Consider the following 18,866-nt stretch of genomic DNA (forward strand, 5'->3'; position numbering starts at 1 on the left):
ACCTTCATGGATGAAAATCACCCTCACACAGCTATTGCAAGCCGTGCTGGTGACTATTACACTGACAATGTTGTGAAACACTTTAGGGAAGTGATAAAGGAACGAGAGGTACAGGCCACTATGGACAGATATCTTGTGCGAAAGAAGTCCAGTGACTCTGAAGCTGGCCCTAGTGGCATTAAAAAAAGAAGGGAAGTAACCCCAGAAAAGGACTTACTACCTCAAGTCCTAATGGAAGGGGATTCCCCTTCTAAACACTAACACACTCTCTCCCCTCCTCCCATCCCATCAATCATCACCAGATCTTCAATAAAAGTAAGTGTCATGTAAGTGTGCATGCCTTTTTCAGTTTGTGTGTATTAAAATTAATATTTCATGTGGTAAAAAAAATTTTTTTTTCATACTTTTGGGTGTCTTGCACGGATTAATTTTATTTCCATTATTTCTTATGGGGAAAATTCATTCACATAACGATTATTTCGCATAACAATTACCCCTCTTGCACGGATTAAAATCGTTAACCGGGGGTCCACTGTAGTAGTAGGTTGGAAGAGAGCAACCACCCAGGGAGGTACTACCGTTCTGTCAAGCGAGTGTAAAACGAAAGTCTGTAATTGTTTTATATGATGGTGGGATTGCTGGTGTCTTTTGTCTGTCTCATAAATATACAAGATTACAGGTACATCTTGCTACTTCTACTTACACTTAGGTCACACTACACATACATGTACACATTTATTAACACACACTCATCTGAGTTTTCTTTGACTTTATCTTAATAGTTCTTGTTCTTATTACTTTTCCTTTTATATCCATGGGGAAGTGGAATAAGAATCTTTCCTCCGTAAGCCATGCATGTTGTAAAAGTCAACTAAAATGCCGGGAACAATGGGCTAGTAACCCCTTTTCCTGTTTCAAATATAGGGGTTTCAAATAGAGTTAGAGCTAAAGAAGGAGTAGCAATAATGTTGAAGGATAAGTTATGGCAGGAAAAGGACTATAAATGTATTAATTCAAGGATTATGTGGAGTAAAATAAAGGTTGGATGTAAAAAGTGGGTTATAGTAAGCGTATATGCACCTGGAGAAGAGAGAAGTGTAGAAGAGAGAGAGAGAGATTTTGGGAAATGTTGAGTGAATTCGTGGGGAGTTTTGAACCAAGTGTGAGAGCACTTGTGGTTGGGGATTTCAATGCTAAAGTGGGTAAAAATGTTGTGGAGGGAGTAGTAGGTAAATTTAGGGTGCCAGGGGTAAATGAAAATGGGGAGCCTTTAATTGAGCTATGTGTAGAAAGAGGTTTGGTAATAAGTAATACATGTTTATGAAAAAAAGGATAAATAAATATACAAGGTATGATATAACATGTAATGAGAGTAGCTTATTAGATTATGTATTGGTGGATAAAAGGTTGATGGGCAGGCTCCAGGATGTACACATTTATAGAGGGGCAACTGATATATCAGATCATTACTTAGTTGTAGCTACAGTTAGAGTAAGAGGTAGATGGGACAAGAGGAAAATGACAATAACAAGTAAGAGGGAGGTGAAAGTGTATAAACTAAGGGAAATTCAGGCGAGATATAAGCAACTAGTGGGCTAGTGCAAGTATGAGTAGTGGGGGGTTGATGAGGGTTGGAATAATTTAAAAATGCAGTGTTAGAATGTGGGGCAGAAGTTTTGGTTATAGGAGGGTGGGTGCAGAAGGAAAGAGGAGTGATTGGTGGAATGATGAAGTAAAGGGTGTGATAAGAGAAAAAGGTAGCTTATGAGAGGTTTTTACAAAGCAGTAGTGTTATACGATGAGTAGAGTATATGGAGAGTAAAAGAAAGATGAAGAGAGTGGTGAGAGAGTGCTAAAGGAGAACAGATGATACAGTGGAAGAGGCACTGTCAAGAAATTTTAATGAAAATAAGAAAAAATTTTGGAGCGAGTTAAACAAGTTAAGAAAGCCTACGGAACGAATGGATATGTCAGTTAAAAACAGAGTGGAGGAGTTAGTAGATGGGGAGACGGAGGTCTTGGGTAGACGGTGAGAATATTTTGAAGAACTTTTTAATGCCGACGAAGAAAGGGAGGCTATAATTTCATGCACTGGCCAGGGAGGTATACCATCTTTTAGGAGTGAAGAAGAGCAGGATGTGAGTGTGGGGGAGGTGCATGAGGCATTACGTAGAATGAAAGGGAGTAAAGCAGCTGGAATTGACGGGATCATGACAGAAATGTTAAAAGCAGGGGGGATATGGTGTTGGAGTGGTTGGTAATTTTGTTCAATAAATGTAGAGAGAATGGAGTGAAACAGAATGACTTCAAGAGTGTATCAGTCTGTAGTGGAAGGAAGGCGGGGTAGGGGTCGGCCTAGGAAAGGTTGGAGGGAGGGGGTAAAGGAGGTTTTGTGTGCGAGGGGCTTGGACTTCCAGCAGGCGTGCATGAGTGTGTTTGATAGGAGTGAATGGAGACGAATGGTTTTTAATACTTAACGTGCTGTTGGAGTGTGAGCAAAGTAACATTTATGAAGGGGTTCAGGGAAACCGGCAGGCCGGACTTGAGTCCTGGAGATGGGAAGTACAGTGCCTGCACTCTGAAGGAGGGGTGTTAATGTTGCAGTTTAAAAACTGTAGTGTAAAGCACCCTTCTGGCAAGACAGTGATGGAGTGAATGATGGTGAAAGTTTTTCTTTTTCGGGGCACCCTGCCTTGGTGGGAATCGGCCAGTGTGATAATAAAAAAATAATAAAAAAAATGTATGAAAGAGGGGAAGGTACCTAGGGATTGGCAGAGAGCATGTATAGTCCCTTTATATAAAGGGAAGGGGGACAAAAGAGACTAAAAATTATAGAGGAATAAGTTTACTGAGTATACCAGGAAAAGTGTACAGTAGGGCTATTATTGAAAGAATTAGAGGCAAGACAGAATGTAGGATTGCGGATGAGCAAGGAGGTTTTAGTGTGGGTAGGGGATATGTAGATCAAGCGTTTACCTTGAAGCATATATCCTTTTGTATGTATGTAAGTAAGTTTATTCAGGTATACACAAATACAGTTACATAGATTATCATACATAACAACATATGTGTAGAGAACCTAGGATAACCCAAAAAAGTCAGAGTGACTTATTTCCATTGCCTTCACTCAGAGCATCATTTCTTCTCAAAATGATGTTACATGAGAATGGGAGTGTTCTTCTTTATTTATTCTACCGTATCAGTGTAGAGACAACCTGTACACAATGTAACTTGTACACAAACCAGACGTGTACACTTCGTTTACAAAACTTACCTTCGCCTGGTTTGTTTACATAACTCTGCGCCTGTACTCTCTCATGCACTCATTCTTTCTCTCTCTCATTTATTCATTTTATCTCATTTACTTACTCCTGACCCTACATTAAGACTAAAAATATTTTAAGGTAAGTAATGAGTGAACTGTATATACATTTTATCGCTCTGGAATGCTTAAATATCATGGAATATATGTGTGGGTGGGTTGGCCTGGTATGGTAGCCCGGCTGACTACCATACATACCACACTTGATTTTTTACAATAAATACTACTCATCTCACCCTATATTTTAAGGTAAGTAATGAGTGAACTGTATATACATTTTATCGCTCTGGGATGCTTAAATATCATAGAATTGTATGTGTGGGTGGGGTGGCCTGGTATGGTAGCCTGGCTGACTACCATACATACCACACTTGATTTCTTACAATAAATACTACTTGTCTCACCCTAGATTAAGACTATAAATATTTTAAGGTAAGTAATGAGTGCACTATGTGTGTATTGTACTTTTTATTGTTTTTTGATGCCTGGTTCTATTGCTAACTTAATATATGTTAGTGTAAACTTGTTATCTAGTGTTTGTATGCATTTGTAAGTGGAAAAAAAAGGGTGTTCCACTTTACGGCGGTTTCCGCTTTACGGCGGTAGCCTGGAACCTAACCAGCCGTATAAGTGGGGCCTTCCTGTATGTGAACAGTACAGTATTTAGATAAATGTAGGAAAGTTTTTATTGCATTTATGGATTTAGAAAAGGCATATGATAGCGTGGATAGGGGAGCAATGTGGCAGATGTTACAAGTATATGGAATAGGTGGTATGTTACTAAATGCTGTAAAGAATTTTTTATGAGGATAGTGAGGCTCAGGTTAGGGTGTGTAGAAGAGAGGGAGACTACTTCCCGGTAAAGGTAGGTCTTAGACAGGGATGTGTAATGTCACCTTGGCTGTTTAATATATTTATAGATGGGGTTGTAAAAGAAGTAAATGCTAGGGTGCTCGGGAGAGGGGTGGGATTAAATTATGGGGAATCAAATACAAAATGGGAATTGACACAGTTACTTTTTGCTGATGATACTGTGCTTATGGGAGATTCTAAAGAAAAATTGCAAAGGTTAGTAGACGAGTTTGGGAGTGTGTGTAAGGGTAGAAAGTTGAAAGTGAACATAGAAAAGAGTAAGGTGATGAGGGTATCAAATGATTTAGATAAAGAAAAATTGGATATCAAATTGGGGAGGAGGAGTACGGAAGAAGTGAATGTTTTCAGATATTTGGGAGTTGAGGTGTCAGCAGATGGATTTATGAAGGATGAGGTTAATCATAGAATTGATGAAGGAAAAAAGGTGAGTGGTGTATTGAGGTATATGTGGAGACAAAAAATGTTATCTATGGAGGCAAAGAAGGGAATGTATGAAAGTATAGTAGTACCAACACTCTTACTGGGTGTGAAGCTTGGGTTGTAAATGCTGCAATGAGGAGGCAGTTGGAGGCAGTGGAGATGTCCTGTCTAAGGGCAATGTGTGGTGTGAATATTATGCAGAAAATTCGGTGTGTGGAAATTAGGAGAAGGTGTGGAGTTAATAAAAGTATTAGTCAGAGGGCTGAAGAGGGGTTGTTGAGGTGGTTTTGTCATTTACAGAGAATGGATCAAAGCAGAATGACATGGAGAGCGTATAAATCTGTAGGGGAGGGAAGGCGGGGTAGGGGTCATCCTCGAAAAGGTTGGAGGGAGGGGGAAGAGGAAGTTTTGTGGGCGAAGGGCTTGGACTTCCAGCAAGCATGTGTAAGCGTGTTAGATAGGAGTGAATGGAGACGAATAGTATTTGGGACCTGACAAACTGTTGGAATGTGAGCAGGGTAATATTTAGTGAAGGGATTCAGGGAAACCAGGTATTTTTATATAGCCAGACTTGAGTCCTGGAAATGGGAAGTACAATGCCTGCATTTTAAAGGAGGGGTTTGGGATATTGGCAGTTTGGATGGATATGTTGTGCATCTTTACGCATATATGATTCTAAACTGTTGTATTCTGAGTGCCTCTGCAAAAACAGTAATTTTGTGTGAGTGCGGCGAAAGTGTTGAATGATGATGAAAGTATTTTCTTTTTGGGGATTTTCTTTCTCTTTTTGGGTCACCCTGCCTCGGTGGGAGACGGCCGACTTGTTGAAAAAAAAAAAAAAAAATTTCCATTCTATCAAATGAAACCAAGAAACCACAAATACAACCAAAAATACACCGCAAAGTTACCATTTTAATCCAAAAAACACGGTCCTCACGGACCTCAATCACAGCCCCCCTAATTCTACACCTTTCTAGAGAGTGCAGATTCAGGGCCCTCAGTCTATCCTCATAGGGAAGATTTCTGATACACGGGATAAATTTTGTCATCCTCTTCTGTATGTTTTCCAGTGCATTTATATCCATTCTGTAATATGGTGACCAGAACTGTGTAGCATAATCTAAATGAGGCCTAACCAAGGATATATAGAGTTGAAGAACAACCTGAGGACTTCTATTATTTATACTTCTTGATATGAAGCCAAGGATTCTGTTCGCTTTATTGTAAACACTTATGCATTGTTGTCTTGGTTACAGATTGCTGCTAACCAGAACTCCTAAATCCTTTTTGCAATCAGTAGTATTAAGATCTACACTATTCAGTTAATAAGTGGCATGATAATTGTCCTGTCCAACATTTAGCACTTTGCATTTGTCTATATTAAACTGCTTCTGCCACTTCTCCGACCACTGCATCAGTCTATTCAAATCATCCTGGAGTGCACTAATGTCCTCAATAGAATGAATTGGACAGTCTATTTTGGTGTCATCAGCAAATTTGCTTATGTTGCTATTTATTCCCTCAGCTATATCGTTTATGCAAATTCTGAACAACAAGGGGCCCAACACTGACCCCTGTGGAACACCGCTTGTGACGTGCCCCCATTTATGCAAAGTGTTTGCTGCCTATTTGTCAACCATGCCTCTACCCAGGAAATAATTTCTCCTCCCATTCCATGTGCCTTAAATTTCCTGAAAAGTCTCTGATGGGGAACTCTATCGAAAGCCTTACTGAAGTCCATATACACAATATCATATTCATTACCATGATCTACCTCCTCAAACACCTTAGCGAAAAAAGTTAGTAAATTCGTAAGACAGGAACGCCCCTTAGTAAAACCGTGTTGAGATTCACTTATCAATTTATGCCTATCAAGATGGCTACGAATTTCCTCGGCAATTGTTGATTCCATAAATTTTCCCACTATGGAGGTAAGGCTTATTGGTCTATAGTTCGAAGCTAAGGACCTGTCACCTGCCTTGTAAATAGGTATTACAGTTGCCATTTTCCACTTATCAGGCACTATGCCAGTTTGTAGTGATGTGTTGAAAAGATTATCCAAAGGTTTGCAAATTTCCTCTTTACATTCCTTCAAAACCCTTGCAAACAATTCATCAAGGCCTGGGGATTTGTTAGGTTTTAATTCCACTATTTGTCTCAGGACCATGTCACTAGTTACCATAATTGTGCATAGTTTATCATTATCCTGTTCTACATAATTTATTATTTCTGGAATTTCACAGGATCTTCCTGAGTAAAAACTGAGAGGGAGTAAGAATTGAAAATTTCACACATATCACAAGCGGTGTTCCACAGGGGTCAGTGTTGGGCCCCTTGTTGTTCACAATTTACATAAACGATATAGATGAGGGAATAAATGCGACATAAGCAAATTTGCTGATGACACCAAAATAGGCCGTCCAATCATTCTATTGAGGACATTAGTGCACTCTAGAATGATTTGACCTGAGCTACTCTTAAGTGGGCCTATCTTGTCTTTAATCTTACTTCTGTATACCTGAAAGAACCCTTTTGGGTTAGTCTTCGAATCCCTTGCGACCTTAGCCTCATATTCTCTTTTTGCTTTTCTTATTCCTTTTTCTCTCTCTTTAATTGAATATATTGATTTCTTAACTGCCAATCTCCTCCTCTGATATGCCTAAAAATGCCTCTCTTTTGACCAATGAGATGTTTTAATCTATTGTTCATCCTTTTGAGATCATTTTTGTTAAATCTAATTTCCCTACTCAGAACAAAAGTTGACTGAGCAGCTAGAACCATGCTCTGAAAAAGTCATATTGGCAACCAACACCAGCTACCTGACCCATAGTCAGATCATCCCAATTTAGCCCACCCAGGTAATTTTTCAGTCCGATGAAATCAGCCAACTGAAAGTCTGGGACAGAGACTTGATTGCAGTTTACTGGGTAATTCCATAATATATTGAAACTAAGTGATTTGTGATCACTTTCCCGAAGTTCATCATTAACCTCAAGATTATTAACCCTTTCAGGGTCTGTGCCGTAGATCTACGGCTTTACATGGAGGGTCCAAACTGTAGATCTATGCCATGAGCTCAGCTCACTCTGATAAGCTGTGAGCGGTAAATTTGGGCCTGGATATGAGAGAATACATCGATGTGGTATGTGTGCGCCACATAAAACAAATCCTGCATCACACAGTGCATAATGAGAGAAAAAACCGAGACCGTAATTTTCGATTAAAACAGCAACTTTGCAGTGTTTTCTCGTATGATTTTACAGTTGTATTTGCAATTTCTTGGTCTCATTTGATAGAATGGAAGATATATTACAGAAATAGAGATGATTTTGATTGGTTTTAGTACTGAAAATGGCTTGAAACTGAGCTCAAAGTAGCAGAAATGTTAAATTTTTGCCAATGTTCAAGAGTAAACAAATGACCCCACACGTCTAATACGCGCTAGCTGGTGGGTCTAATATACATTTACATATGTGCTGATATTATTTATATAATTATTACAATATTGCAAGACAGTAAATCTTCTATTTTTTGGTTTGAATAAAAATTCATTATGTGATTTAAAAATCAAAATGGAATTCATTTGTAAAGCCTGAAAACATAACTAATGAACAGAGGAAATGTTAGTTTAGTGCCAGGAATGCCTGCATTGTTTATTCTGGACCCTATTTTGAAACTGGAATATTTTGAACTTTGCACTAAATTGGCTAATATACCAATTTCCAATCACTTTATTTTGTAGTTGAAACAATTGAGTTGGCAATTTCTTGTGCTCAGTCAATAGAATACATACAAGAAATACAGTGGACCCTCGACTAACGCTATTAATCCGTTCCTGAGAGCTCATCGTTAGTCAAGGTAATTTTCCCCATAAGAAATAATGGAAATCAAATTAATCTGTGTAGGACACCCCAAAGTATGAAAAAAAAATTGTTTTTACCACATGAAATATTAATTTTAATACACACAAACTGAAGAAGACATGCACAGTTACATGACACTTACCTTTATTGAAGATCTAGTGATGATTGATGGGATGGGAAGAGGGGAGTGTTGATCTTCTTAGTGTTTAGAAGGGGAATCCCCTTCCATTAGGACTTGAGGTGGCAAGTCCTTTTCCGGGGTTACTTCCCTTCCCTTTAAATCTCTGAAACCAACCTTTGCTGGCTTTAAATTCACTCACATCACCACTAGTTGCTGGCATTTTTTAATTAAATCATCATGCAACTTCCTAGCCTTTTCACATATGATCGCTTGAGAGATGCTATCTCCTGCTATCTGTTTTTCGTTTACCCACACCAATAACAGTCTCTCAACATCTTCGAGTACAGTGGACCCCCGCATAGCGATATTAATCCGTGCAAGAGAGCTCATTGTTATGAGAAATTATCGTTATGCGAATGAATTTTCCCCATAAGAAATAATGGAAATCAAATTAATCCGTGCAAGACACCCAAAAGTATGAAAAAAAAATTTTTTACCACATGAAATACAATGGACCCCCGCATACTGTACGCATCGCATACCGTACAATCCGCATACCGCTCGCTTTTTTCGCAAAAATTTTGCCTCGCATACCGCCCAAAAACCCGCTCACCGCTCTTCGTCTGACACGCATCCAATGTGCGCCCTTAGCCAGCCTCACATGTTCCGCCGGTGGCACTGTTTACCAGCCAGCCTCCGCGGTAACATCCAAGCATACAATCGGAACATTTCGTATTATTACAGTGTTTTTGGTGATATTTTATTGGAAAATAATTGACCATGGGCCCCAAGAAAGCTTCTAGTGCCAACCCTACAGCAATAAGGGTGAGAATTACTATAGAGATGAAGAAAAAGATCATTGATAAGTATGAAAGTGGAGTGCGTGTCTCCGAGCTGGCCAGGTTGTATAATAAACCCCAATCAACCATCGCTACTATTGGTGGTACAGCTGCTGCTGCTGCTGTACCACCGTCAGCTGCTGCTGCACTGTCAGCTGCTGCTGCACTGTCAGCTGCTGCTGCACTGTCAGCTGCTGCTGCACTGTCAGCTGCTGCTGCTGCTGTAGCATCGTCTGCTGCTGCTGTAGCATCGTCTGCTGCTGCTGTAGCATCGTCTGCTGCTGCTGCTGCTGTACCACCGTCTGCTGCTGCTGTAGCATTGTCTGCTGCTGCTGCTGCTGTACCACCGTCTGCTGCTGCTGTAGCATCGTCTGCTGCTGCTGTAACACTGTCAGCTGCTGCTGCTGCTGCTGCTGTAGCACCGTTGTTGGTGTGGCTTATTGAGAATACCAAGAAACAATTAACCCCAGAGGATTTGCCACCCAGGATAACCCAAAAAAGTCAGTGTCATTTAACTTATTTCCATTGGGGTCCTTAATCTTGTCTCCCAGGATGCAACCCACACCAGTCGACTAACACCCAGGTGAACAGGGAAAAATGCCTGGAACTAGTGCTCATATTGGTGAATTTAAAGCCAGCAAAGTTTGGTTTGAGAGATTTAAGAATCATAGTGGCATACACAGTGTGATAAGGCATGTTCTGGAAGAAAATGCCAAACAGGACCTACAGTACTCAGGAGGAAAAGGCACTCCCAGGACACAGTGTCTCATCAGTCATTGCTGCATCTTCAATAAGGTAAGTGTCATTTATTCTTCATTTAGTAGAGTAGTACATGCACAATATATATTGTGCATGTACTACTCTACTATTGTGCATGTATCCTTCTCTTTGTGTGTAGGAAAATGTATATTTCATGTGGTAAAAATTTTTTTTTTCATACTTTTGGGTGTCTTGCACGGATTAATTTGATTTCCATTATTTCTTATGGGGAAAATTCATTCGCATACCGACCATTTCGCATAACAATCAGCCCTCTTGCACGGATTAAAGTCGCTATGCGGGGGTCCACTGTATACATTTTCCTACACACAAAGAGAAGGATACATGCACAATAGTAGAGTAGTACATGCACAATATATATTGTGCATGTACTACTCTACTAAATGAAGAATAAATGACACTTACCTTATTGAAGATGCAGCAATGACTGATGAGATACTGTGTCCTGGGAGTGCCTTTTCCTCCTGAGTACTGTAGGTCCTGTTCGGCATTTTATTCCAGAACATGCCTTATCACACTGTGTATGCCACTATGATTCTTAAATCTCTCAAACCAAACTTTGCTGGCTTTAAATTCACCAATATGAGCACTAGTTCCAGGCATTTTTCCCTGTTCACCTGGGTGTTAGTTGACTGGTGTGGGTTGCATCCTGGGAGACAAGATTAAGGACCCCAATGGAAATAAGTTAGACAGTCTTCGATGACACTGACTTTTTTGGGTTATCCTGGGTGGCAAATCCTCTGGGGTTAATTGTTTCTTGGTATTCTCAATAAGCCACACCAACAACGGTGCTACAGCAGCAGCAGCAGCAGCTGACAGTGCAGCAGCAGCAGCAGCTGTACCACCAATAGTAGCGATGGTTGATTGGGGTTTATTATACAACCTGGCCAGCTCGGAGACACGCACTCCACTTTCATACTTATCAATGATCTTTTTCTTCATCTCTATAGTAATTCTCACCCTTATTGCTGTAGGGTTGGCACTAGAAGCTTTCTTGGGGCCCATGGTGACTTATTTTGCAGGTGCAGTCACTAAAAAGGCTGTGATAATATGAAATGTTCCGATTGTATGCTTGGAAGCGACCGCGGTGGCTGGCTGGCTTGTAAACACTAGCCAGAAGTGGACACGTCTCAGACGGAACGAATAGTGTTGGTCGAGTTTTTTAGCGCTAGTCGAGGCAAAATTTTTGCGTTAAAATGTATCGCTAGTCAGATTTATCGTTAATCGATGCCATCGTTGGTCGAGGGTCCACTGTACTAGTGAAATAGCTAAGAATTTGGTTGACTGGAATAAGGTAATTGGCCTAAAATGGGAGTCAAAATCGGCAAAAATCGCCAATGCGTAAGTACTGCTGACACATCAAAATTCGCGAGAGCATAATTTCGTCAATTTTCCATCAAATTTCATACTTTTTCTTTTATTACCCTCAGAAAAGGATCTCTACCATTTCATAAGAAAAAATAACAAAATTAAGTTTTGAAAATTCTTGAACACTGGTGCGCACTTTGAAATTTGGCCTCTGGACCTTGAAAGGGTTAATTAGTGAATCTTTGTTGGCAAGAACCAAGTCAAGCAGATTGTTTCCTCTGGTTGGGTCTGTCACAAACTGTTTTAAAAAGCAATCCTGAACTGTATCAAGAAAGTCATTAGACTCAAGATTTCCTGTCAAATTGTTCCAATCAATTTGTCTAAAGTTAAAATCCCCCAATAACACAACATTTTCATATCTAGACACCTTACGAATTTCGTCCCATAGCAGCTTACTGCCCTCTCAATCAAGACTTGGGGGCCTATATATATATCACACCCAAAATTATTTTTTCATACCCCTCGAGAAACTGTAGCCAAACAGATTCTGTGTCCGATGTTTCTATTATTATATCATGTCTAACACAACAATTTAAATTATCTCTGACATACATCGCCACTCCACCACCCTTCCTGCTGACCCTATCAGTGTGGAATAGTTTATAACCATTGTATGTTGCATTCAGAAGGCATTTCTCTATCCTTCAAGTTGAACCAGGTCTCAGTTATAGCAATAATATCTATATTACCTGCATTTGCAGGTAATCTTAGCTCATCTATCTTATTTCTTAGACTCCTACTATTTGTATAGTAAACCTTAAGGGAGCTAGTCACTTGTTGCCCTCTACTATCTCTCTGTCTGTTGATCAGTTGCTTTGCCTCTATTAGGAACTTTATTTTGAATATTGTCTTTTAAACATATCCCTGCGGTATCCTGGTAGTATCTGCAGTTTCCAACAGTAATACTGTAGCCTGATTGTTTCCCACAAACACCCATACCTCTATAATCTACCAGTTTAAAGTCCTAGACAAGTCATCAATTACCCCCTCAATTGAATTGGCTAATGCAGCCACTCCAACCCTAGAGATATGAACCCCATCCCTTGCATACATATCATGTTTGCCATAGAATTTGTCCCAGTTATCAATGAATGGGATTGCAAGTTCCTTGCAGTACCTGTCTAGCCAGCAATTTATACCAACTGCCCAAGACATCCATTTATTGCCCACTCCCCTTCTAGGCAAGATGCTACATATGATATGGATCCCTCCCTTAGACCTGACTACTTCTATGGCTGACCTATACTTATCCAGTAGCTCCTGTTTCCTGCCCTTCCCAATGTCATTTCCACTAGCACTAAAACAGATAATGGGCTTGTTCTCATTACCCGATATAATGTTATCCAACCTGCTGACTATGTCACCAACACCAGCTCCTGGGAGGCACACACACTGACTTTTCTATCTCTGTTACAAAAAGCACAGTCCATATATCTTACCTGAGAGTCTCCCACAATCAGAATATTCTTACCTTGATTAGCAGGGGAGTCAGAGGTACCTTTAACCTCACCAACCACTGAAGTACACTAGTCTTGGAGAACAGAGAATCGATTTCTACCTTCACATCTTCTTTATTAACCTTCCTTATCATCCTTCTTCCTGAACTGTGAACCACTTGCCACTTAACCCTTAAACGGTCCAAACGTATATATACGTTCACTCGCGTAGCGCCCCAAACGTATATATACGTTTTCTTTGTCATTCATTCAACATTGCCACGATAAGGCTGAGTCACCTAGACACGAGAGAATGGGTATGCGCACTCACTGTGTGCCATATTAAAATAATTATGGATGCCTGGGTACCATATGCTCTTTTTCCTATTAAAAAAAAAAGATTTTTTTTTTCTCAAAAAATTTGGGGCGCTATGCAAGTGAACGTATATATATGTTTGGACCGTTTAAGGGTTAAAGCAGCTGTCACTCTCACTGGTGGTAAGCATTTCCTCCTTACCAGCACCAACTATCTCACACTCACTCCCAAATACATCTAGGCAAAGCTTCAGCCTCCTATTTTCCTCCTGAAGAAGAAGAACCTCCTTCTTCAACAATTTAACATGAGATTCTAAAACACTACAACAAGCCACGGTGCTTGGTAACACCCCACGCTTATACCCAGACAGCTCAGGACAGGTATGACCACACATGACCACTGACCTCATTCATAACTATGCTGCTAAGGGGTTCTTTCAATAGGAGGAAGTACTATATAAAAATGGAAATGCAATGTACTTACCAGTTAGTTAAAACACCAAGTGGCAATGTACAGGTTTATCCAGCACTGACCTGCAGCATCTGGTAAGTGAACCCCATTCCTTCTTCTCCAATCAGGTTTTCAACAGGTACTCTAACATCCTCCAAGAATATCTGTGCTGTGTCTGATGACAACATTCCCATTTTATCTATTTTCTTTGTCAAATGGATACCTAAAATGCACACACACAAAAAAAAATTAAAATTACCCATTTTTAACTTTTCTCAGCATCACAAAAATAAGTTAAAACCTTTCTTTAATAAATAATTTTTGATGTAGAAAACTAATTATCTTCATGATCACTCAAAATTATCCACTGAGGTCTAACTATATACACAATAGGGTAAAACACTAAAAAAAAATTTCCAGTAAATTCACATGCAAAATCCATGCATTTTCCTGATGAACACTTATTAGCCTCATAAAAAACAGTGAATCAGTTTCTAAACTAAATACAGATTAAAAAAAATGATTAAATTGATTAAATTATGGGGAATTAAATACAAAATGGGAAGTGACACAGTTACTTTTTGCTGATGATATTGTGCTTATGGGAGATTCTAAAGAAAAACTGCAAAGGTTAGTGGATGAATTTGGGAGTGTGTGTAAAGGTAGAAAGTTGAAAGTGAACATAGAAAAGAGTAAGGTGATGAGAGTATCAAATTGGATATCAAATTGGGGAGTAGTAGTATGGAAGAAGTGAATGTTTTCAGATACTTGGGAGTTGACGTGTCAGCGGATTGATTTATGAAGGATGAGGTTAATCATAGAATTGATGAAGGAAAAAAGGTGAGTGGTGCATTGAGGTATATGTGGAGGAAAAAAATGTTATGTATGGAGGCAAAGAAGGGAATGTATGAAAGTATAGTAGTACCAACACTCTTATATGGGTATGAAGCTTGGGTTGTAAATGCTGCAGCGAGGAGGTGGTTGGAGGCAGTGGAGATGTCCTGTCTAAGGGCAATGTGTGGTGTAAATATTATGCAGAAAATTCGGAGTGTGGAAATTAGGAGAAGGTGTGGAGTTAATAAAAGTATTAGCCAGAGGCTGAAGAGGGTTTGTTGAGGGGGTTTGGTCATTTAGAGAGAATGGATCAAAGTAGAATGACATGGAGAGCGTATAAATCTGTAGGGGAAGGAAGGCGGGGTAGAGGTCGTCCTTGAAAAGGTTGGAGGGAAGGGGTAAAGGAGGTGTTGTGGGCGAGGGGTTTGGACTTCCAGCAAGCGTGCCTGAGCATGTTAGATAGGAATGAATGGAGACAAATGGTATTTGGGACCTGACGAGCTGTTGGAGTGTGAGCAGGGTAATATTTAGTGAAGGGATTCAGGGAAACCGGTTATTTTATATAACCGGACTTGAGTCCTGGAAATGGGAAGTACAATGCCTGCACTCTAAAGGAGGGGTTTGGGATATTGGCAGTTTGGAGGGATATATTGTGTATTTTTTATATGTATATACTTCTAAACTGTTGTATTCTGGGCACCTCTGCAAAAACAGTGATTATGTGTGAGTGAGGTGAAAGTGTTGAATGATGATGAAAGTATTTTCTTTTTGGGGATTTTCTTTCTTTTTGTGTCATCCTGCCTCAGTGGGAGACGGCCGACTTGTTGAAAAAAAAAAAAATATTTCTTTCTTTCAACGTACCAGCCGTATCCCACAGAGGTGGGGTGGCCCAAAAGGAAAAACAAAAGTTTCTCCTTTCAAATTTAGTAATACAGTGGACCCCCGGTATTCGATAGCATCGGTATTCGATAAATCCGGTATTCGATGCATTATCGCAAAAAAATTTCCTCGGTATTTGATTGAAAACCCGGTATTCGATACGATTCGTATGAGACCTGTCCACATGTGGCCTGAACTGCCCCTAGTGTGCCAGTGTTTACAAGCCAGCCAGTGTGCGCGCATCTAAGGATACATTCGGTACATTCCATATTATCCATATTATCACTGTGTTTGGTGTTTGTTTCTGCAAAATAAGTCACCATGGGCCCCAAGAAAGCTTCTAGTGCCAACCCTGTGGTAAAAAGGGTGAGAATTAGTATGGAAATTAAGAAAGATTTTGAAGGGTTAGGGGCTAACCCTGAGAAGCCTATACCAGTTGTGGAATATATTGTGCCTACTTCAAAAATTAAGGAAATGTGTGCACAGTGGGTTGAAGTGTAAACCTTTATGGATGAAAATCACCCTAACACAGCTATTACAATGACAATGTTGTGGCCCAATTTAGACAAATCATAAAGGAACGGGAGGTACAGAGCTCTATGGACAGATTTGTTGTGCGACAGAGGTCCATTGACTCTCAAGCTGGTCCTAGTGGCATTAAAAGAAGAAGGGAAGTAACCCTGGAAAAGGACTTGATACCTCAAGTCCTAATGGAAGGGGATTCCTTCTAAACACTAACACCATCCACACTCTCCCCTCCTCCCATCCCATCCATCATCACCAGATCTTCATTAAAGGTAAGTGTCAATTATTTTATTGTTATTGTAATTATTCTATTGCATTAAACTTAATATTTCATGTAGTAAAATTTTTTTTTCATACTTTTGGGTATCTTGCACGGATTAATTTGATTGTCATTATTTCTGAGGAAAATTGATTCGGTTTTCGATATTATTGGTATTCGATGAGCTCTCAGGAACAGATTAATATCGAATACCGGGGGTCCACTGTATATACAGGAGAAGGGGTTACTAGCCCCTTGCTCCCGGCATTTTAGTCGCCTCTTACAACACGCATGGCTTACGGAGGAAGAATTCTGTTCCACTTCCCCATGGAGATAAGAGGAAATAAACAAGAATAAGAACTAGAAAGAAAACAGAAGAAAACCCAGAAGGGTGTGTATATATATGCTTTTACATGTATGTGTAGTGTGACCTAAGTGTAAGTAGAAGTAGCAAGACATACCTGAAATCACGCATGTTCAAGAGACAGAAAAAAGGACACCAGCAATCCTACCATTATGTAAAAGAATTACAGGCTTTTGTTTTACACTCACTTGGCAGGACGGTAGTACCTCCCTGGGTGGTTGCTGTGTACCAACCTACTACCTATAATATACATATACAGTGGTCCCTCAATAATCGTCCATAATCCGTTCCTGGAAGTGGGACTATTCTATGTCCTAAAATCTGTATTGATAAAGCCACTGGATGGCGAAACGTCTACAATAAAGATATCCAGATGTTGCACATGTGTCTTAACTTTCATATTGTCGGTATTTTATACCTTTCTTGCACAACTTGTCAGACACTGCAACATCATGGAATCTTGGTACAGAGGACTTCTACAAGACCTTCACGGCTACTACAACTAACCCATCTCTTTGGGAAGGGCCTACTTCCACTGGGGAATCCCGCCTACCAGTGACTATGCCCTCGTCTGCTGCACGTCCTTATCCACTGACGCCTATATAACTGCCAGTCTTCTTGCCTTTGCTCCAGATTCTTCTCCACCACGATGCTGTGAACACTGACTCCAAGGCTGAGGGACTGATTACCTCATCTTTTGTATATAGTTCTACTATCTTCCAATTATGTCCTAGAATCTGTATTGATAAAGCCACTGGATGGCGAAACGTCTACAATAAAGATATCCAGATGTTGCACTTGTGTCTTAACTTTCACAATGCTGAGTTTACAGAATTTGGTTATTGTGTGGTTTACATGTAGTAAAATATTAATTACAGAGGGTGCCACTAGAACACCTAGCATGGCTAGGCATTTCGGGCAGACTTAGATTAATTCTTAACATTAAAATATTACAAATTATGAGATAAGTTGGTATTATGGCTAAGTGACTAAATACTAGTTTGTGAGTTTAGCAATGTGAATGCTTTTGTTTTGGGACAATACATAGTTTCAGTATTGGAGTATCACAGGCCAACTTATGACTAGTTACGATTCATTATTTTAAGATTGAGATTGATATTTCTGTTTATGGTCAAATGGGTGAGTGAGTGTTAATGTGAACCACCAGGTGGTATTCGTGTAATTAGTTGACGGGGTGTATCAGGGAGATAAGATGTTTTCTAACGGTAGTTTTGAAGGTGATGAATGTGTCTGCAGTTCTAGAGTTTTCAGGTAGGGTGTTCCAGATTTTAGGGCCTTTGACATACATTGAATTTTTGTAAAGGTTTAGTCGGACACAGGGAATGTCATAGAGATGTTTGTGTCTGGTGTTATGCCTATGGGTTCTGTCACAACTATCAAGAAAGCATTTTAGGTCAAGGTTAATATTGGAATTTAAGGTCCTGTAGCTGTAGATTGCACAGTAGTAAGAGTGGATGTACTGAACAAGGATTAAGTTTAGATCTATGAAGAGTGGAAGGGGGGTGTGTTGCCAGGGATGGGATTTCGTGATTATTCTTACTGCGGCTTTTTGTTGGGTTATTCTTGGCTTTAGGTGTGTTGCTGCAGTTGATCCCCAAGCACAAATAGCATAGGTGAGGTATGGGTAAATAAGTGAGTGGTATAGTGTGAGAAGGGCATTTTGCAGCACGTAGTATCGTATCTTGGAGAGGATCCCAACCGTTTTGGATGCTTTTTTGGTTGTGTGTTGGACATGGATGCTGAAATTCAGGTTGTTGTCGAGGTATAGGCCTAGGAATTTGCCCTCATTATGTCTGGCAAGTAGAGTGTTGTTGATCTTAATGTTAATCTGCGCAACTCCTGCTCTGCTACCAAACATAATATAGTAGGTTTTGTCAGTGTTAAGCGTAAGTTTATTGGCTGTCATCCAAGTCGATATTTTGATCAGCTCCTCATTAACAATGGTGTTGAGGGTGGCAAGATTAGGGTGAGAGATGACATAAGTCGTGTCGTCAGCAAAGAGAATGGGGTTCAGATGTTGGGATACGTTTGGAAGATCACTGATGTATATGAGGAAGAGCAGGGGACCAAGGACACTTCCCTGCGGAACTCCAGTATCAAGTGGCCGTGTTGTTGATGCTGTGTCTTTAACCCTTTGAGGGTCGACAGGCCCTCTCCAAAACTCGTTCTCAGGGTCGGCCAAATTTAAAAAAAAAA

At 40.0% G+C, this 18,866-nt stretch overlaps 1 protein-coding gene across 1 annotated transcript in view; it reads right to left on the reverse strand.

Annotated features, from left to right (window-relative positions):
* Positions 1–18,866, reverse strand: part of LOC128684101 (probable acyl-CoA dehydrogenase 6) — a gene marked incomplete at its 5' end in the record, with an annotated part of 193,406 nt that overhangs the window by 51,787 nt on the left and 122,753 nt on the right. Inside the window, 1 exon segment of the mRNA XM_070090053.1 lies at positions 13,872–14,011. Coding sequence (XP_069946154.1) covers positions 13,872–14,011 — 140 coding nt within the window.

The sequence above is a fragment of the Cherax quadricarinatus genome, chromosome 3 (assembly GCF_038502225.1).
Source record: "Cherax quadricarinatus isolate ZL_2023a chromosome 3, ASM3850222v1, whole genome shotgun sequence".
Classification (NCBI taxonomy): domain Eukaryota; kingdom Metazoa; phylum Arthropoda; class Malacostraca; order Decapoda; family Parastacidae; genus Cherax; species Cherax quadricarinatus.